Here is a 21,851-nt window from a genome sequence, read left to right on the forward strand (position 1 = left end):
ATTCTACCTGTATGTTTGATGACTTGCTTCAGAACAAAAAAAGGAGAAATTTTGACAGATTTGTTTGTTTTTCTTCTTCTCTTGCAGTTTATCTGGCAGCTTGTGGAGAAACATTAAACATTGTTTTCTCTCTGCCTTTCACTGACTTTGTTCCCACCACATGCAATACTAGATTCTCTTTAAGGGTAAGTAGCTTCCCTGCCTTTTCTCCTTTTTCAGTCAGGAAACTGTCAACTAAACTCTTTCCTCAAGGAAAAATACTCTTTCACTACGTGTTTGTATAACTGTTTTTTAAGTAACTCAGGGCTAAATGCTCTCCCTTGCTTTCATGAAGCATTCAATCACAGGCTGTTTTGATTTTATTATTTATATTATGTATGTAATATACAATGTATATATATTTATATACAAATAAAATACTATGTACACATATAAAATGTGTGTATATATATATTTATATATTGGTATGTATACATACACATACATATGTATACAATATATATATTTTTATATATATATATTTACCGTGTGTGTATGTATTTTTTCACTTAGTCTGTTTCCATCTACTGACAGCATGAAACTCCCATGCATATTCAAAGGTACAAATCAAATTCTGGGTTGGGTACCTCAAACCATTTTGGAAAGCCATCTTATGCATTTTTAAGAGGTTCTGTAAAACAGGTAATGGTGGTAGGGTGTTTTTAACAAACGTAACATTCTTTGAAGGACTGCACTTCTTGATTGTCTTCTCTAAAACAAGCAGTGTATGGCTAGCAAAAAAACCCCCACCAATCAACGAAACAACAAAACACCAAACAAACCCCTAAATATAAACCTATTTGATGTTGGCAATTTTGTATAATTTAATAGCAGAGAAAGCAATGGTTTATTAAAATACGTATGTATAAATATATATATTTTATATATAAAAAAAGTGTGATTTAGTTGAAGTGTAGGGTAGTCTTGGGCCAGTCACTTAGCTTTTGCATTATGGCTTGAACTGCATTAGAGCATGGATAACTAAAAGCCATGCCTCTGTGTTTTACAGCTTGCTATGATGTGTTATGTGCAAGCTATTGAACTTGTGACTGTTAAGAATTACAGAGCTTTTGGGATTGTATTTGAAATTGGTGGGAGCTGTGGTCAGCAGTCATATGTGAAAATCAAGATTTCTTCCCTCACTTTGCCTGTAAAGTGAAGATACCGGAGCATATGAACATGCAAATATTAGGAGCATTATGCCTGCAGTGAACGCAAATAAAATTTTCTGTGGCTGATGTTTGATTATAGGGAGAAGATGTTGATCTTCACTTGTATCTACCAGATTGCCATCCTAGTAAATATTCCCTTTTCATGTTGGTGAAAGATTGTCAGCCTAATAAAATAAGTCCTGAATCTTGTATTTCTGCTGAATGTCAAAGTGGTCAGAAAACAGGCAAACCCAAATGGAGGAACATTACCCAAGAAGAGTGAGTTTCATTGTGATATATATTTGTGTATTTATATTGGCTCTTCATATTTATTTATTTTGTTTGTGGAGAAAGCAGCTTAAAATGTTAATAGGAAATATTTATTGAAACAATTGTGCTTCCAATAAAAGTCTGATGTTTCTTTCTGACAGGGCTGGCTGGGTTGAATGCTGGACAGTCCCGAGTGTTGTGTTTACAATTGACTACTCGTGGCACCCAATTTATCCACAAAAGGCAGATGAACAGTTAAAACAGTCCTGTAAGTGGCAATTCCATTCTCTTATTTAGGATGTTTCATTTCAAAAGCTACTGTGACTTTGTTGGATCTGATTGCAAACTGGGAAGAATGAATTTCGAGCCAAACTATGGGTTCTTGTCAAACAGGATCTTTAATCAAAACTGGTACATTTTAAAAACAGACAGTATCACTTCTGATGTAAAATTTTGGAAAGTGCCCCGCTTCCCTGTGTATAAAGAGGATACTGTCTGTAGTTAGTTTTTCCCTGTCCTTAACAAAGTGGATCTCTTAAATGAGTTGTTGCATAAAATAAAACACTACTTGGTATATTAAATATGAAGTACAACATTTTTGGCACTATCATATTACTTAGCACTTCGAAGCTTTTTCTCTTCAGATTTTGTGACAGTCGTGTGATTTTAGTATATAAATAGACCATATGCATATGACAGCATTGTCTTACCTTTCTAAATATGACATGGAGCGTTTCATTGTAGCTAGGACTGTTGAAGTGAACAGTGATGGTCAGATAAGACTGGTCAAACAAAATATTTTATATATATGATTAAAAAAAAAAAACTTTTTTTTTAAAGGTATATGATACTTAAACAGAGACAAATGTAGATTGTCCTAACTGCATCAGGAAGGGTATAGTAAGTTACGGGGTTATGTAAAAGTCTTCTAGGTTGAGATGGTGAAAGAAGAACCAGTGAAGGAGCAGTAGTAGAAGAATAAACAGGGCTAATTTGAATGGACCTCAATGCAGTGTTAGGAAGACGTGGGACTAGATAGGGGTTTTTAGGTTTTGAGTTTCAACAGTTTAAAAAGGCTCAAACTTCAGAGGATGAAACAGAATAAAAAAGATTCACCTTGCAGACATTTAAGTGTCCTTGTGAGACTCTGGGTCAGTTTCTATGTCAAATTTGCATACTTCAAAATTTGAAAACATTTACTTGTAATCCTAGCAATTCAGCCTGGATTTAAAAGTTTGTATGTGCGCAGGTAATTTCCCGTGCAACTTGTTTGTTGGTTCCTTTGATGAATAATTCAGCATAGTCAAGCTCACTTCTACAGTTGTATTTAGTTTGTGATGCTGACATAGAGTGCGTGTGTGTGTGTGTGTGTGTGTGTGTGTGTGTGTGTGTGTAGTAACATCTTTATTTTCTTTTGAGTCAGTTGATATGACTCTGTAGATCCCTAAGAAACAAATACGTTGCATAGTAGGAGATGCAATTTCCAACTAAGTGGTCATCTCACTGTGTCACTTAGCTAATTTGTAACGGATAAAATAATGCAAACGCAGAGGAAGCATTATGGACAATAATGGTAAATTAAAGCCTTGAAAGATTTGCTGGCTACATGTGTGTATTCACTGTAGTTCTGCATGTGCTGGTTCTTCCAGTTAAACTAGCGCCTGAAATCTTATTCCATCTGGAACAATAATTTTATATGCTTTTCCCATAAAGTTTTTTTTTTTACTTCTCAGTGATTGCTTTACATACCAAAAGCACTTTCAGTTATTCACTTCCTTCTCCTGGTCTTTCCTCACTTAAAAACACAAAGCACTTTCTTTTCCCTGACTCCAAATAAAAAGAGGAATAGGAAATAAGTTTTAAATTTGCTAGCTGTTTCGTGACTAGTGTAATTGAATTGTTTGAGATGAAATTTTGGTCTACAGAGCCATCAGTTCAGAATAGATTTTAATATAGCCTTTACAATGTTCCTGTTTATTTACTTTTGTTTATTTTGCAGCAGCTTTGTGGTTGTGGGAAATCTACACTGCAATAAAAGCATGTCTTTGTTTAACTTCAAAAGCAAGATAAATAAATTGAAATATTTTTCATAACTAGAGATTGTTTTCTCTTGCATAATTCATATTTACTAAAATATTTTGTTTCCAGTTCCTCATAGTTACTGGATATAAGAAACCTGTTCTGTAGTGTAGAAATATTACCATAATTATAAAATCCATATTAGAATACCCCGAATAGTTTTAAATTTAACATATTTGTGTTTGCAGAATTTTGTCCATCAGAAGCCTAACTGATTTCTTCTTTCATTCACTCCCAAGTGTCAGAAATGGAAGAAACAATGTTATCTGTGCTAAGGCCATCGCAGAAAACGGCCGACAGTGTCATTTCATCTCCCACAGCTTCAGCGCGCCTTGCCCTTGATCCTGCAGAGCTGCCCCCTGACAAGCTCCATGTGGAACTCGAACTCTCCCCGGATTCCCAAATAACCCTGTATGGACCCCTGCTCAAAGCCTTTCTCTGTGTAAAGGTAGGAATAAGGACCCAGCTTGTTAAATTTATGGATGGCCCCATGTAGGAAAGGGAAGCCATTAGTTTGAAGCAGAAAACAGAATTCAGTATGCAGAGGATATGACTTTAGATGAAAGGTTTTTGTAAGACTAGTTTGAAATGACTTCATTTGGTAATATGATATAGCTGGGATGAATTCAGTTGGGTTGGCACAGGCTCGTGAGAAGACTTATAATATATATGTAGAGGCGTGTATCAGCATAATTTTCCTTTTGAGAAATAGTATATGTTCCTGTCTGCGTGTGCAGAAAACTTCTTTGGTTTTTGCAGACTTTCAGGGCTTCTTTGTAAATTAACAGTAGTTTGAAAAAAAAAAAAGTATGACTGGTGCTTGTATTAACAACCACTATAATGCCAAAATGTAGCAGACCCCATGCTTTCCATGCATCTCTAAGTTCTGCAGTGTCCTGATTTCCCCCCCCCCCCCCCCATGTTTTGTTTTAATTGGATTTAATGAAATTTCTGGAATTCCCAAGAGCATGGGGAGGAAGGGGGAAGGATGTGAGGATAAACTTCATTTAAAAAGTTACTTCAATGGATATATACAACTATTTTTCATCCTTTCATCTTTTTCTTGATGTCAAGCTTTTATGCTTTAAAGTCTTTGTATATATTGCTTATTTCCCGTTCTCTTCCATTACTGACCTTCGGGGTGGAGAGAGGGTGAGAAAGAATTCATTCCTCTGCCCCAGCCGAAGGAAAGGTGGTTGATCTTGGTTTGGCTAACAATGAAATGCTTCATTTTTTTAAAGATCTGCTTCAGTCTAGGCTAAAATAACATTCATGGAGGCTTTAATTGTGGGTCAGAGGATGAGGAATTTTCTGAGGCAGGTGATCGATGTCAGGACCCACACTGAAAGAGTAATTTTTAAGAATTTACTTAAAGACATTGGACATACACAGACAATAGCAGAAAATGTTAAGTTTTGTATAGTATAGGACTTGCAAATGTGCTCATTATTTTTTCATGTTGCCACTAAAATAAGAATGAAAAAAATTAGGCCAGTGCTGGATATCTTGAAAATCTTTCATTTCCTTGGATATGTCCCATTGTTGGACCTATGTTTGGCATAATGTTAATAAATTGTTTATTGCGCCTTTTTTTTTTCAGCCCATAAATTCATGCAATGGTTCTGTCTTTCTTCAACAATTTCCTTCTTTTTCCTTTTTCCTCAGCCCCCCCCCCCCCTTTTCTTCTGGAGGTATATATAAACAGTGCTGTGTTAGAGCCCTTGATTCTATGACGATTTAATTTTTGACCACAGGTGCAGACTTCTCAGATTAAAACTAGCTTTTATCTTCTAAGACTCGAGAGAAAATTTAGATGAATAATTCTTTTTCCAAAACGTTTGTTTTAATATTTTTGTCACTTGTGTTTATGTCTTTTTTTTTTTTCTAGCTGTACTGACAGTGTCTGCTGTCTGGTAGACTTCTGGTTTTGTTACGTTGGTTTTCCTAACTTGTGGCTAAATAGTTGTTCTCAGTGTGTCTTTATCTTTTCTTATGCGTGCAGGAGAGACTCGTGTATGTGCGCTGTTTATTAAGCTTTCTGTTCTTGGGGGTAGTCTTTTGGTGCAACATCGTGCTTCTTGCTGGAGGGAGGCTCTCTGGCCTGCTGAGAGTGAGCGGCCGCAGGTGCCTGCATCCCCTGCGGGAGGTACCAGCAGTAAGGTAGCGGCGTGCTGAGCACCCTCTGCTGGGCCGCCTTAAGTATTTCAAGATCTGTCTCCTAACGTTCAGCCTCTTAACTCTTCCCTTTCTTAAAAGCAAAGCACGTGAGCTTTGCTGAACCCCTGAGGGGTTTTGTTATGACCCCCAAGTGGTACTTCGTTCCTACACAGTATGTTAACACTGAAAATACTTTAGAGACACAGTTTGAGACAGCAAAATTACATGTCCGAAGGAGTCATTATTTCAAGTCTAATAATGGGCCTGCCTTTCTGCAGATCTTTTTCAGGGACTTGAGTACTTTGAAATCGCTTTTTGTGTTGTATGCTTCCTCTTTGCTTGCTCTAAGGACTTGCGCTTAGAAAAGAATGAAGAAATCTTGGAAGGCAAATGAGGCTTAGAGAAGAAATAGGGGGCAATAAACTTTGAATCCGTCTCAGTTTGATCTTCAGTCTAGTACTCATTGTCCCCATCTCAGAAATCATCATGGGAGTTTGGAACAGGTGGAGCATTTCTGTCCGTATGGGGAGCGGGGGGACTGCATTACTTTCTGTGAATGAGTGAGGGAGCGGTGTTGGTCTCTGTGTCATACCTTCTTTGGTTAGAAAGGATTTTGCTCCAACACTTCCAAAGCTGAATTAACATTTAAAATATAATCTATTAGAACTTGCATCATCCGGAAAAGTCTTCTTGAGAGACATAACTTGTTCATTAATTTTATTTTTATAGAGGTCTAACCTTTTTTGGGGGGAGGGGAGGGGATGATCTGCTGGGGGAAAATGAGAAATCTGATTCTGATGCACATTATATGTGAAACACAGTAAGTGGATTTTATTAATGATGGATTTTTTGCTTCCCAGTAGAATTTGACAAAGTTTTTTTGGTCTTGGATACCTGAGTAGGGATTGGCTTAGAAACAAAGTTGGGTTTTAGACCCAAGAGGAAATGTTTATGAAGGAATATTTTAGAAGCATGTTTAAGGCTTTTAAATCTTCTGGTAAGTCTCAGAAGGGTGCGTGAAAGACCGACAGGAAGTGTTCTGTGTTCATTCTCTTCAAGTTACCTATCTTAAAAACACAAAGTCTCTTTAAAAATGTGAATAGTAATGTTTCAGAATAGTTATTTGTACTGCATACATCTAGAACACAGTTACTTTGAGAACTTCTGAGAGCCCCTCTCCTGCAAAGCACATGATCTAAATTTGCACTTAAATTATACATGTAATAAAAAAGACCTATCTTTCATAAAAAAGAAAACTCTGTATGTTTCTTCAGCTATAGTTATACGTTTACTGCTTATTTTACAGGAGACTAACTTACAGAAAAACTCTGGATTTGTATTTCATTATATTGCCTGTATATTTTTACTTTGTTTTCCATATGGTGATAGTAAATAATTCCTTTTCTCAGGAAAATTATTTTGGAGAGGATGACACGTACACTGATTTTGAAGAAGTTATTTCAAGTCCTGTTTTGTCACTGTCAACATCTTCAAGCTCTGGATGGACAGCTGTCGGAGTGGAAAATGGCAAAAAGGAAAATGAAAGTTCAGTCAAGCCAGTGCACCCTCTTACTTTGCGTCCATGGGATATTACTGTGCTTGTTAATTTGTACAAAGTGCATGGGCGGTTACCAGTGGTAAGTGCCTTGGAATCTTAAAATATTTTGTTTCATCTAACTTTTCAGTTACATAATCTGGAGTTAAATTTAACTTCTTGCAGCCGTTAAGTAGGGAAAGTGCTCTCTAAACTGTGAGTATACTCTTCACTAAAATTGTGGCCATCTAAAACAATTTCAGACATAATTGATTTTGTTTATCTGGAAGGAAGGACTGGATAACTTTTTGTATAATTTTATTCAATGAACTTGATTTTGTGTGATCAGTAGTCCATTCTTTTTGACTGACCATTATGATTTTTCTGATAATTAGCAGAGCTGTCTTCTAATGCTGCATTCTGCATTAGAAGCAGCTACAGCATATAGGTTCACCCAAATGAGTATGAATTGCAGTTTGGTTATGTCAAAAGGATTTTGAAGTTGCATAAGCTGCTTCTCAAGTAACAAGTGGAGGAAAAGTAGCATACTTCCCACTTACATGTTTGCTTCTAATCTGACAATTTCAACAGTGTTACGTGTTTTCAGCTTCTGACATGGATGTGTTTGATTTTTTATTTTAGCACTGCAGTCCAGATGGTCCTGAATGCCCTACAGCCTTTTTGGAAAGATTGTGTTTTGAGATGAAGAAGGGATTTAGGGAAACAATGCTTCAACTTGTACTGTCTCCAGTGAATTTATTTCTGAATGACAACTATCAGGTAATAAGTTGATTTTTGTTTGTGTGTTGGGGAAGCTGTGATGATCGTAAAATTGAATTCTGTTTTGATCAAAACTTTCTTGTTGCACACACAGAAGGTTTATTAAGGGTCATGAATCATACAAAAGAAGCACTGAAGAAAATTTTGATGCATCCTTTTTTAAACTTTATTTCTCTCCATCTTGCATTTCTAGTGGAAGTGCACAGGAGAAAAGATTGTGTTCTCTTAAATTTTCTTTAAAACTTTCTGGAGAAGATACTCTCGGGAAGTCAGAGTGGTATTCAGATTGGTCTTAGAACTGTTGAATAAATTTTAAAAACTTGGTTTTAAAAGATCTCAACATGTCTGATCACATCTACATTTTGTGCAATGGCTGGAGGACAACCAAAGATGTGTTTCACTTTTCTTAAGCATATAGTTTTAAAGCTACACAGGTTAGTAAATATAATAATTGCACCTTTCGCACTGTTTCTATGACTTTTATTGGAATAAATCACACAGCTAGGTCTGTATCTTATAGTTGATATTGTTACGACCTGTGGTCTTCCTCACTTCTTGGAGGGTGGGGATAGGGGGGAGTCATGAGCCGTACTTCGGAAAATAACTAATGAGACAAAGTTAAGTATTATTTGTAGCTTGTCAGCTAGCTGCGTACTACTTTGCTCCGATTAGTTAGTAAGCTTACAGAAATTGCCTGTATGGATGAATTAGCTCAGTGAGGATTTTGGCCTGAAATTTGTTAACACAAGGAATGACTAGTTGGAGCTTTTATTTTGTTTATGCACACATTGGTTATGTTAAAAGTATTATGATACTCAGACTGTGTCTTACAGATTATTTTATTTTCAGTCCCTGTATCCTGATTGTATTACTGCCAAAGACATGTATAAAAATAACCTAAATTCTATGTCAGTTTATGCACTTTCTAGTCTTTTGAGCTGGAATACTGTATATACTATAGATGAAGATGCATGTCGTTTCATACTGTTATGTGAGCAAGGTAATGAAAGAAGAGTTGATCAATGCTTGTTTAAACGTCCAAATTTGGAGCCAGTGTCCCACAGGCACAAAAGTATCTTAAATAAATGACTGGTTATAGCCTGGATAAAAGAGCTTATTAATGAAAGGGAAGAAATAATGAACTTGATGGCAAAAAGCTAAGTGGTATCTTAGCAGGTTCAATGTTAGCTCTCACGTTTTTGAGATGTTACCCTATTAATCTCTACTCAGTAAAGAATAAATCCTTGATTAGAATGCAGAATTTAAATGCATGTTTTTTTGGTTTCAACTCTACAGTTATCTGTAGTAATAATCTGAAAAAACTGATGGTGTGAAGTTGCAGGAATGGCAGGTGAATAATCTTTATAGGATTAATAGAGCCATCCACTGGCAAAAGTGGATAAAGTAGTAGCATGGTGGCAAGCAAAATTCAGTTTTGTCCTAAGCTTTTGTTAGGAGTTGAGGATGTATTTGTTGTGTAGAGCTGGTTTTCCATTCGGATGACGCTGTCAGTAGGTGTAACAGAAGTCAGTGAGAATTATGGTTTGAACATACAGATGGTTAGGTAATGAAAAATCACTTGTTAAGAATTTTCCATTTGCATATCCAAGTCTGCTGAAAGGTTTCTTATATTTTCTGTTTGTCCTATGAGGGCTTCAAGCTTTTGAATGGCTGCTTATTTAAGAATACAATCTGTTTTCTGTATTTAATGAGGCACTTAAGGGTTGTTCAAGCCTGTAAGTTAATTACTGTGGTGTAGTGCATACGTACAAGGAAGCAGAAATGAGGTTGCAGGCATAACCTTAATTTTTGGGGGCTTTTTTTTTTGTGATGTAATTTCACAGCCCTGAGACTTTCCACGTTGTGTTTTTTTGATGATGTTCTTATAAATAAATAAATATATATATATATGTATATAAAAATAAAATGTTACAGACTATACAGTTTATTTCTCTATACTTATCTATATATATAAACTTGAGTTGTATTTCTATCATTCTGTCTCAGAATCCCCCAAAGCAGGGGGAATGTTGAATAAAAAAGGCATAACATTTTACCTCTTTTCAGAGCAAAAATTAGTAAAAGTAGAATTAGTTCCTAGCTAACTGTGAGGGAGAGCAGAGGGTGAAGTTGCTCGCAGCGTAATAGTGTCTTGCCACCCAATGGATGTCAGCTGCGCTAGATCTCAGCCCGCAGTGTGTTTCTTTCTGTTTTTTCCCTGCTCCCGCTTTAGGTTTGCGTGTTTAGCTGTTAGTGGAGGACTCTTACACAGTTGTGTTTTAACAGCTTTCCCTCCCGGCAGTGTCTGCTGTCAGCGCGCTCCGCAGCTTCTTCGGTGCGTCCTGGACCCTTGTCGGCTCCTGTTCTCGCGCTCTGTGTCGAGGCATGCAGGGTATCATGTTCTTAAAAATATTGCAAAGAAAACTTTGGTTGGTTATGTGTGTTAATAGTACCTAGTGTTTGACTGTGGATGTGTTCATTCTTGCCATTTAATATTGCAAAACATTCTTACTTTGATACAAAGTTGTTAGTTTGACCCTTTATTCATATTTTGCATCTTAAAAATGCTGCTTGATACTTCCCAGTTCAACCTCAAAGTATAAAGTTCACAGTACCAATGCATATAGAACAGGACTTGTCCTTCCATGTGCACAGCTGAGCAAGTGTTGTTGCTTTGTGTTTCTAATTCCAATTTTGCTACTTTTTGCATAGCTTCTAAATCAATGCATAAGGTGCTAGTGATATCAAAAGAGTAAGGTGTGTTTCTTCTCATGAAGCAACTCCAAAGGGTTTGCTGACAGAGGAGCACGGAATCTGGCAAGATACTGTACTGAGAAACTGAATGAAAGAAAAGTGTGGTCGTTTTCTTTCTTTCTTTCTTTTTTTCTTTTTTTTTTTTTTTCCCCCTCTTACTGGCTTTAAACCACAGCTTACCTCCATGTAGTTATAAGCTTGTAGTGTACGTCTGCCCTGCTGTGTCTTTCCAGCTTCTTCCCCGGCTGGTGCAATTCTATTCTTCTGAAAAGTATCACATCCAAATTTTCGTATCTGTAAGCAAGTAGCTTTGCTTTAGATAGCCAAGAGATGTGTTGGTGGAAAGCGCAATCTAGAGGATAGTCTCTGATCTATTTGTTTTTATAATGTGCAAGCCTTGTAACAGTAGGAAACCTTCCGAAGTCATGTTTTTTATGCTATTGATCTGTTCCATCGTTAAACATGTTTTTGTATTTTTTTTAATATATTTTATTGTAGTAATATTTTACAGATGGTGATCTGTGATGTCACTATGCATAGATAACCAAGAGAAGGTAGCTAATGATGGTTGCTAACCTGGTTAAAACAAACTTTTTTTAGTTTGGGTTAGATAAACTCCCCCCCCATGATTTGTACATATGTTGTTGCACATGTAATGCTGAGAACTCTTGGGACTGTCTAACTGAATGGAAGATAACAGAATTTAAAAGGTGAAAACAAATGGGTACGAAGTTTTTCTGAGAACAGATTTTGCACTTTCTATTGATACATTTTGCGAATAGTCATCTTAACTTACTTGTCCTTAACAGCGACCTGCAGTGGATGAAGTTCTTCGAGAGGGCCACATCAGCCTGTCAGGCCTGCAGCTGCGTGCTCATGCGATGTTTTCAGCGGAAGGCCTGCCTCTTGGAAGTGATACTTTAGAATATGCATGGCTGATTGATGTACAGGCTGGAAGTCTTACAGCCAAAGTTACAGCACCTCAGGTACCTTCTAGAAACTGCTCAATACAAAATATTACCTTTCTTCTTTCCTGTAAAGCTGGTGTAGCAATGATTTTATAAGTGTATGGTATCAGCTGAATTAGGTGCATCTGTACCTTAAGTAACCTCAAGCTTATAGTTTGAAAATCTAACCGTTTGAAAATCTAACCATTTGAAAATCTAACCAACCATTTCTATAAATGGATAGGAAATGCCAAATAAGATTAATCTGACATTCATCTTGAATCTAGATATGACAGGGTGTCTAGTGTTATATGAGAATTTGAAAGGTTGAAGGTAAATGAGCATGAGCAAGTCAGTAGCAAATGCTGTCACTACATGTAAACACAGTGTGTTTGTTGCATCTGTGGATGTTAATGGACTTTACACACTGATTAGAAATGTAACCACAGTATCTACATGCGCTTCAGGTGGTTTAATTGCAGAGTAAATAATACTTCTCTGTGAATAGAATAGGTGTTTTTGGACTCCTTACAGCCATAAGTTAACCAGCCTTAGGAAGAGGAGGAAGGAAAACCTATTCGAAAGGTTTAAATGCGAGATGGGTCAAGTTGTCTGTGACTTGCTTTGAGGTTACTGTTATTCACGATGATGAATTTTGGAGATGCAGGTTCATTACACCTACTTGAAAAATTTCTGGGAAGGACAAATGAAATACCCAGTTTTCATCACATAAGCTGAAAGACAATTTGTTGTCACCCAGATTTAAGATTCGCAAAGATGTATAGGCATTTACTTGAAAGGATGCTGCCAGCTGCAGGGGAATCAAGTTGAGCATATGGCAGGAATTTAGCCAGTAGATAATAAAGTTCTGGCTTTCCACAGAAAGCTGTGGACAAAGCCATGTTTTAAAGCAGGAGACAAATAAGATGATAATTTGAGGGAATCTAGAATGGGCAGGCTTCAGGACTTGAAGAGTAGTTGGTAGCTCAGTAATCCTTCTCCCCTCTTAACTTCTGATGCTTGGAGGTCCTGCAGGAACGCAGTTTGCTTTCACACCATTGGAGTTTCTAAGGTCAGTCTCAGCACTACTTTAGTTTTGCCATTTATGTTACATTTTTTTCTAAACATAACAATGACTCCAAGTATACCATAGGGAAATCACTATGGTTTATTACTGATGTGGGCTGCCAGAGCTTTAGAAAAGATTACTTTGTCACTGTGTTGTGAAACATGAGAAAAATAGATTAATTCTGCTTAGTGGTTACCCCTTGATTTTTACAACATTCTTACACCCCCTCATTCCCTCAAAAACGGGCAGTATTTTCGAGGATTAAAAGCTGCTTTCAGTCTAAGACATCTGCAGCAAATAAAATGAAAATAAGGGACAATTTATTATATGAAATATAGGCAATCCCAGTGAATTTAAGGAGTAGACTCCAGATAGCATTTTCATGCTGTGTATACAGATTTTTGTAGAGGTATCTCCCAGAATGCTGCCACTGATTCAGACAATCTGTAGTACTTACTCTACTGCTCTATGCTTCAAGATTAAACCTAGCTAATTCAAAATACTCTAAGCTTAGAGAACATCTCTAAATGTTTGATGCAGTTTAAGGGTTTTCTTACCTTACAAAGCCATTTTCAGTTGTATACATAATGTGGGATTTTTTTTGTAGTCAGCACTGTTGTGAAGCTTGAATTTGCTGTTTCAGGGCCATTGGGTTTTTTTCCTTTCATAGTGCAGTGTATTGCAGGAATTTGTGAAGGTGTACCACTGAGGGGAGGAAGAGAGATTTTGTGCAAGGCAGTCAACAGTTATATTAAATTCTGGTTAAATTACTGCTGAATTTAAGTGTGCTTTCCTTTGGGTAGCCAAAGACAACTCATTTCCCTCTGGTAATAGAGACAGTCACGATTCATTTCCTGTATGAAGAAGCTAACTCTATAAAAGATTTAAATCAACAATAGGCTAGTTCTGAGGTCCAGCCACATTCAGCATGGTTCTGTTTAGCAAGTTTCCTCTTATGCTTTCTAAATGTAACTTTGTTACACATGTAAAAGGAAGTATGGCATTTAAATTATGAAAACTGATAGGATTTTTTTTTTTGAGTTAAAATAAGGTGAGCTGTGTGTTAATAACTAACTGCTCAGTTGACTGTAAGAGCAAAGCTATTTCCTTAGATTAAGAAATGGTTTAGAAATTTTTTTTGATGTCACAGTACTATCCATGATAAATCACAGGAACTTGCATGTCATGGAACACAAACACAAAAAATACAATCCTGAGTAACAGGAAATAGGTCGTGTGTAAGCAAAGCTAATGCAACCAGTATGTTATGGTGGCATTTTTTGTTTGTTTTTACCCCTCCTCACCTGCCAGCCTTTGGTGATGTTCTTTCAGTAATCTGCTGAACACAGAAAGTTTATTTTGAATACTTACTGTTAGACAACCTGTTGTTATTTGCTTACAGCTTGCATGTCTTCTGGAGTGGGGACAGAGCTTTGTATTTCATGTGGTGTGCCGTGAGTTTGAACTGGAAAGGCCAAAATCTGTAATAATATGTCAGCATGGAATTGATCGTCGGTTTTGTGACTCTAAGGTAATCCTTGTATCGGTCTTAATTTCTCACTATGCACTGGTATTTTTAGAACGGTTTATGAATTCAATCTTAAAATAATCAAGAGATATAGAGTATATAAGCAGGTTGGATGTCCCCTTCAATAAATTATAGCTAATTATGTTTTAAAAAGAAAAGTGATTTTTCTGTGGATTTTTTTTTCTGGTGCACAGCATGTTTTTATGCTGTACGAGTTATTTTGGCACACAGTATCCACAGGAGTTATGCCTGGTTTCTTACCCCTTCAGTGCCAACGAGCTGGAACTCCTGCTGCGCCCACCTACCAGTGTAGGTGCTGGCTTGCTCTCTTACTTTCTTCAAGCCCTGATTTTTGTTCTGGAATGCTGCCTAACTATGTAGTATTTCTATGGATTTTGGACTATTGTCTGTCCCTCCCTTAATAGTCAAAGGTCCTACTTCCTCCTTGCCCTCCTGGCACATTTCGGTGGTACTTTTTCATCCATTATCCTCTGGTGATGAAACAGTGCTTTGATGGGAGACTTGAGCTGACAGCTTCCATGACCTTTTTTTTTTTTTTAACACGGGACTCTTACTGCTGTGCCCCGGGCAAGCAAATAACTGTTTGATTGTTGTCATGGATTCTACTTTTGGTGCATGTCTCTTGGAGTCCATGTGGGTAGTCACTTGAAGACTAAGGAGGTTTGCCATATATTAAGTATGAGTCTTGGATCTCATCTCTTGACCTCCTCCTTCTTTTAATCTATAGGTTCCAGCTTTTGTGATATTCTGTTAGGGGACTTGATTTGCCTTTTGCTGGTGGAAGCCAGGAGAGCCAAGAGAATCTACTGGTGTTGGTGGAAAAAGATCTAAACATGCACTAGAGAAAGTGAATGTCAGCAGTAGAATCCATATAAACACCTCATCTCTCGTATTTATGCTGTTAGTGTGGAATAAGTAACTATTGCTCTAGTGACAACCCTCTGTTAAACAGAAGATAAATAAAAGGATAAGAACCAATTTAATTAATCTCCTAATGTATGTTTAAATCTTCTTTTAGATGAACTGTGTCCCTGGACCATGCCCTACATCTGATGACTTAAAGTACACTATGACACGCTTAGCCATGGATGGAGCAGATCTGTATGTGGTAGAACATGGCTGTGCCACCAATATCAAGGTAAAAGTGTGTGACTTACAGCAATTAAAATACTTCTTTATCAATAGACTTCTTTATATTTTTGTATACAATATCTACGTGAATTTATTGCTTTTTTACATGCAATGGACTAAACAGAATTTTTTAAACTTTAAGTGATAATAAATTGGTGTTGAAAGGGTTGGACTGGGCCAGAAGTGGATCAGTCTGGGGTCTGTTTAAAAATTCCATTAATGATCTTGAAAAATGGTAAAGATATCAGCCAAAATAAGAGGGTGAGCTGTAGGATTCGTATAATAAAAATAAAATAACATTAAGTAGTATAAATACTAGTGCGTGAATCTGGGGACTGATTAAAACTTGTGCTGTAAGTTAATAGCTCATAAGCTGGAAATGATTGAGAAGGATTGTGTGTTTGCATTAATATCCATCTCTGGTAGATATGGGAGGAGTGTTTGTGCCCTTACCTAACTGAGTCTGGAGTCTGGTGCAGTATCGCCTCTGTTCAGAAAAGGACGTACAGAGAAGAGCTGATATTCTCTCCTATCCTACCAGAGAGCTAGAATAACTTACTCAGTATAGCAAGATAAAAGCTAAGAGGCACTACAGTTATTATCCAAGAAAGGAGAAAAGCATTTTACTGGTGTAACAAACTGGTAGATGTGATGTCTATTGTTAAATTCAGTTTTGAAAGGTAGCTTTAAAGGGTAAGGTTTTTGGGGACAGCTTCACATTATGAGCAAGAATCTAACTGAAGGAGAGCAGTAATTAATTTTATGCATTTTGAATGACATGATACCTTGCAGTAGCAAAAAATGTTTGATGAGTCTCCAGAGTCTTTGGAGTCCAATATTACAAAATTTGCAAGCACAAATATAAACGGCAGTGTTTTCAAAGGCAGCTTAAGAACTTAAACTACTCTTTAGCCACATCGTACTCCCCAAGTATTTTGTCTGGAGGGGAGGAAAAAAATTAGGTCTCCAGTGCTCCTTAACAGCCTGTGAAAGAGATGAAAAGCAGTAATTTAATACTAAACCCATGGGTAGCTTTTCCATTAACAGATCCAGTTTTCCTTCCTTTCCCTGTGAAAAGTTTGAAAACTCAATTTAAAAATTTCAGGTATTTCATGGTGACCTCTTAGAGACAACTTGTGCAGTTCAGGAAACTTCTTCTGATGTCTTTAGATTATGTGAAGCTTGAAGTCTGAGTATGTATGGCCAGGCTATGTCATCTTTTATTGTTACACACAAGTTTCAGGGAGGATTGACACAGCGTGGACATGTGGGTTAGTTTTGCAGTGACTGGTTTTCACAGAGAAGAGAAGGGCTAAAGCGAGGAATTTTCTGGTCTCTCTTTGGAGAGAGCTGGCTCCTGCCAGTACTGTGCTTTTCATGGGAGAGGCTCTGCATGCTGTTTGGCTCAGCAGAACTACTAGAGTTAGGCCAATACAAAAGTTGGAGTGTGAGCATATAAAGACTACTATAACACAATTCAAATCAGGACTTGGAATTTTCTTGTATTTTGAGTTTTGCACTGTTTAACACTGTTCTCTTGCTGAGGTATTTATTAATTGTATAGAGGTAAATGTATGTGCTTTACAAGTTAATACAGCTTAGTATTCAGAGTATATAATCAATGTTTTAGTCTTCTGAGGACATACAATGCTATCTATGATGTCAGAAGTTTCAGATTTCTTGTTTTCTAGGTTAAAGTGAAGAGCTTATTAATGATTTATTTTTTTAAAGGTTTGTTATATCATCTGTCCAAAGCTGAGAATTTTCTTTTGATCCTTTTACAAAAAGACGCTCCTAATTAGAGATCTGGTTATTTAGAAGTTGGCTGAAACGAATTTTTAGCTTGCCTCTTTTCTGTGTGCATATAAAACTGATCCTCTGTCTTTTTGGAGATGATAGTGTACTGAGACCTTCCTGGAATGTGTTAGGTGGTCTCTTCATTAGTTTAAGACTACTCTTTCTTTGTTTCACTTGCAACTATTCGGTTTCTGGTTTTTTTTTTTTTTTTCCATTGCATTTTTAGATGGGTGCTATACGTATTGCAAACTGCAACCTCCATAACCAGTCTGTTGGAGAAGGTATAAGCGCTGCTATTCAAGACTTTCAGCTGAGACAGTATGTTGAGCAAGTGAACAATTGCAGAACTGGTCTTCAGCCAATATTAAGGAGGGCATATTGGTTGGAAGCTGGATCTGTCAACTTGGGACTCATCACTGCAGATATTGCATTAGCTGCAGATCATCCTTCTAAACATGAAGTACAGAGACATTTCTTAGAAACGCATGATAACCGAACTAAGAGGTAAGAGGCACTGTTGAAGGAGATGCATTTCAGTGGTGTGTTTTTTTGTTTAAGTTCATATATTCATCTAGAGGTGTAACTTTGTATGTTTTGCTTGCATAGACTACAGATTTGGGGGGTTTGTTTGTTTGTATGTTGAATGCTCAGCTATGAGGTTGATGGATAAAATGCACTTGGACTATACAAAACTAGGATTTTTTTTGGTGAAACTTAATTTTCCCACTGCCTTTCCTCACCCCAATCCCCCAAAATTTTAAGATCAGGGAGGGGAAGTGTTTTGCACCAGAATGTGCTGGTTCATTATGATCCCAGAACAAAAGCATTCAGAGTCCGTAAAATATCACTTAAAATGCCATTTATTGGAGCTAACACTATAAGGAAAAAGAAGGTAATAGATATTATAATGTCTCTTCAGGCACTGGGAACCCCAAGTTGTGTAGCATTGGACGGGCCTCCAGTCAGGGTGCAGCATACCATGTAGATCCTGTCCGGGGAAAGATTACCTGACGCTTTGGGCTTTTGAGCTCATATAGGTTTTTCTTAAAACAATCCTATTCATCATTTCTCCTGTCAAACAAAAAGGATGTTCACGTAAGAACTTGTTGCTGTGGTTTTAGATGAAGACAACGACACGCAGGTGGTATAATTGCAGGTGCCAAGTGGGAGCTGCCTACAGGCTGCATGGTTACAATTAGCCAGCTAAGTTTATCCTGCCACCAAGGTATGTGTGCAGCACAGGCCTGGAGGCCAAGCTGTACGTGCAGCCTAGTGCAGCACAGCACAGGCCTGCACCTACACAGGGTGGCATGTGGATCGCTAACTCCTCGATGCACAATGGTCTTCCGGTTAGGACCACAACAGGAGGGAATCATCTTGTTCTTTGTTCGTGGGCTGGACTGAAAACGGGCCTTAAAGAGTCCTGAGCAATCTGATGAGCAGCTTTGAACAAGATGTCTGGTGTAACTGTGGTTGCTTGTCTCCCCAAAGAGCAGTTGCCTCTGAAATGAGCAACGAATACCAATGTGAAGTATGTGTGCAGTACTAGCATCCATGCTGAATGACAGGCTTGTTATTATTAACACGTATTGTGGCACGTGGACATGACTGGTGCCTGAGCATGGTTGCCTGAGCACTGCATGCAACTTATGACTTGCTACTTTGTGGAGCTAACCCTTCGTGTTTTATCTGGTATCTACATTTTAGATACAAATCTTGCTTATTCATTTCATGCTGAGTGAAGTAGGAGCTCCTGTGTAAGAGGGGAATATCTTTTCATCTTGTTTTCACTGACTTTAAATGTGCTCGAGTCTGATGTGGTCATGTTTTTGTTTTGTTTTCTGTTTTTCTGCCTTTTCGTAGATTGTGGTTTTTGTGGCCTGATGATAATTTGAAGAATAAGAGAAGCAAGAACAAGTGTGGCTGCCTCGGTGGTTGTCGATTCTTTGGTGGCACAGTAACAGGACTAGACTTCTTCAAGCTAGAGGAGCTAACACCTTCAAGCAGCTCTGCTTTCTCAAGTACAAGTGCAGAATCTGATATGTTTTATGGGCAATCTTTACTGCAGCCAGGAGAATGGATAATTACTAAGGAGATTCCTAAAATCTTAGAGGGTGAGAATGCTCATGGAAATGCAGTTTTATTCTGTTTGCCCAGAAGTTTAGTTTCTTAAGAGAACCTGAGTAATTTTAGATTTTTTCTGATTGTTTGTGGTTAATGAGCAGCTGTTGCACTCTTGTGCAAGAGGTCCTGTAGTAACACAGGCCCTTGTGAACTTCTGAGAGCAGACAGTAGCGTGGTACTTGGTAGTAGCAGGCAAACCTTCATGTACTGAAACCTTTTCTGAGTAAAATAAAGTTTTTTGACTTACAGCTGTTTTACTTATCTAGAAAGCAGTCAACCAAGAGAATTTGATGTATTGTTGCTATAAATTTGTTCACTTTTATTAGTATGACATGCTGGTATGTGTGCACTTAGACCCTAGGGCTTTTGTTCAATGAGGATTTTTATTTCAGTGGGCAGGGAAGAGACCATTGGAAATGCGTTATCAGATATTCAATTTTTCTTTTCTTTTTCTGAACCTAGGTAAAGCAAATGGTGTGAAACGAAAAGATTGGGATTGTAGACCTATGGGTATAGAAATAGAAAGAAAGGTACAACATCTGAGCCTACAAGTGCCATTACGTTCCCATAGCTCCTCATCATCTTCAGAGGAAACAAGCAGTTCTAGTGCTGCACTTCCCTTGCTTGCAGGTGAGAAGGAAAGCCCATCTTCTGCTACTGAGGATCACTTGGGACAGAAGGAGTACTTGTCTGGTGCAAAAAGAGAAGATAGTCATGGAAGGTTAGTATTCTCTGTCCAGGATAGAAGTGTAGTTGGATTCTTCAACACATTATGCAAGAATAAACCTTAAATTTAACAATTTATACAATATTGATTATTTTTAATGTCATTGCTGAAATTCATTTCCTAGTTTGGATGCAAGTTTGGATTGCTAATAGGGATTGACTTCCTAATCTAGATAAAAAAAAAATCCAGCATGTATGACAGTAGTGCTTGCCATTGCAGTTCATTTGTGCTTTGTCTCTACATAGGTAAGTGGACTAATGAGTAGCAGAATTCAGTGTGTAACCAGTGTTATGAAAATAATTGCTATGCTAATGGAAAGTCATGGAATAGCTTAAACGTTTGACAGCTCCTATAATGTAAAAGCACTAATAATGAAATAATCAAATGAACTTTTAATCTGTGATTCCAGCGCCCCAGGCGAGGGTGCAGAGGATAGCCCTGCATCTCCTAGCAACCAGGAGAGGTCTGTTGGTCAGTCTCCCCTGAGGTCTCCACTGAAACGGCAAGCATCAGTCTGCTCCACCCGACTTGGGAGCACCAAGAGCCTTACTGCTGCGTTCTACGGAGACAAGCAGCCTGTTCCAGTCGGCGTGCAGTTCAGCAGTGATGTGTCTCGCAGCGATGAGAATGTCTTGGACTCTCCAAAGCAGAGGAGGAGCTTTGGTTCTTTTCCATATACTCCATCCGCAGATTCCAACTCATTTCACCAGTATCGTTCAATGGATTCCAGTATGTCAATGGCTGATAGTGAAGCTTACTTTTCTGCAGCGGAAGAGTTTGAACCCATAAGTAGTGATGAAGGTCCAGGAACTTATCCAGGGAGAAAGAAGAGAAAAAAGCAAGCTCAGAAAATTGAATATAGTAGAGGATCTATTTACCACAGTATAGAAGGGCCCTTAACAAGTACAGCCCATGGAGAAATTAGTCAAGATGTTAAAGCTTTACCAATTAAGACTCATCCTTCACAGGCGTCATTTGTTTCAGCTCTGGGAGGAGAGGATGACCCCATGTATATTGTGGAATCTGAGAAGACTGTAGAAACTGAGCAAATAACTTCCCAGCAGCCTGTAATGGCATGTTACCAAAACTATCTTACGCAGTTCCAGGTGATCAACTGGTCAGTAAAGCACCCAACTAATAAAAGAACTTCAAAATCCTCATTACATCGCCCTTTAGACCTTGACACACCAACAAGTGAAGAAAGTTCATCATCTTTTGAGCAACTTTCTGTCCCAACTTTTAAGGTATGGAAGGTGGGGGGGAAGGAGGAGAAAAGAAAGGAATAAGAATTCAAAACAAGCTAAAATTGTTAAATACACATTATATAAATTAAATCATGAGAAACTTGAAACTTTTTGTCTTTAGTTAAGAAATACCTTGGATTTCAGACTTCCTATCTTTGACTGTGTGGCTGTGAGGTTGTGGAAAAGACCAAGTTAGAATTCTAGGGATAAGATGTATACTCTGAATCCTCATTATTGTACTTAGAAATGCTACCTGTTGAATGACATGCAGTTGAAGGTTATTTGCATGAATTTCGATTAACATATAACACAGAGCTTTAGTAGCAGTACATCTAATACTGATAAAGTATATGATAGACTGTAAATGCTTTACTTCAAAGTAAATGATTTATGTAATTTTTTTTCCTGTGACATATAATATGAGCATATGTATATAAGGAAGGAGCTGAAATGAGATGTATGAAAAATAATGCAAATGATTTGATAGAAAATTGGTACC

General features: G+C 37.6%; 1 protein-coding gene across 11 annotated transcripts in view; it reads left to right on the forward strand.

Moving 5' to 3' along the window:
- Nucleotides 1–21,851, forward strand: part of BLTP1 (bridge-like lipid transfer protein family member 1) — a 128,954-nt gene that overhangs the window by 36,445 nt on the left and 70,658 nt on the right. For all 11 annotated transcript variants that reach the window (XM_067297678.1, XM_067297681.1, XM_067297686.1 and 8 more), the window contains 13 exons: nt 88–185; nt 1,291–1,469; nt 1,622–1,728; nt 3,779–3,987; nt 7,106–7,333; nt 7,873–8,010; nt 11,574–11,750; nt 14,183–14,311; nt 15,348–15,467; nt 17,484–17,761; nt 19,121–19,371; nt 19,844–20,102; nt 20,518–21,352. In XM_067297678.1, coding sequence (XP_067153779.1) covers nt 88–185; nt 1,291–1,469; nt 1,622–1,728; nt 3,779–3,987; nt 7,106–7,333; nt 7,873–8,010; nt 11,574–11,750; nt 14,183–14,311; nt 15,348–15,467; nt 17,484–17,761; nt 19,121–19,371; nt 19,844–20,102; nt 20,518–21,352 — 3,008 coding nt within the window. The remainder of the gene's footprint in view (nt 1–87; nt 186–1,290; nt 1,470–1,621; nt 1,729–3,778; nt 3,988–7,105; nt 7,334–7,872; nt 8,011–11,573; nt 11,751–14,182; nt 14,312–15,347; nt 15,468–17,483; nt 17,762–19,120; nt 19,372–19,843; nt 20,103–20,517; nt 21,353–21,851) is intronic.

The sequence above is a fragment of the Apteryx mantelli genome, chromosome 5 (assembly GCF_036417845.1).
Source record: "Apteryx mantelli isolate bAptMan1 chromosome 5, bAptMan1.hap1, whole genome shotgun sequence".
Lineage (NCBI taxonomy): Eukaryota > Metazoa > Chordata > Aves > Apterygiformes > Apterygidae > Apteryx > Apteryx mantelli.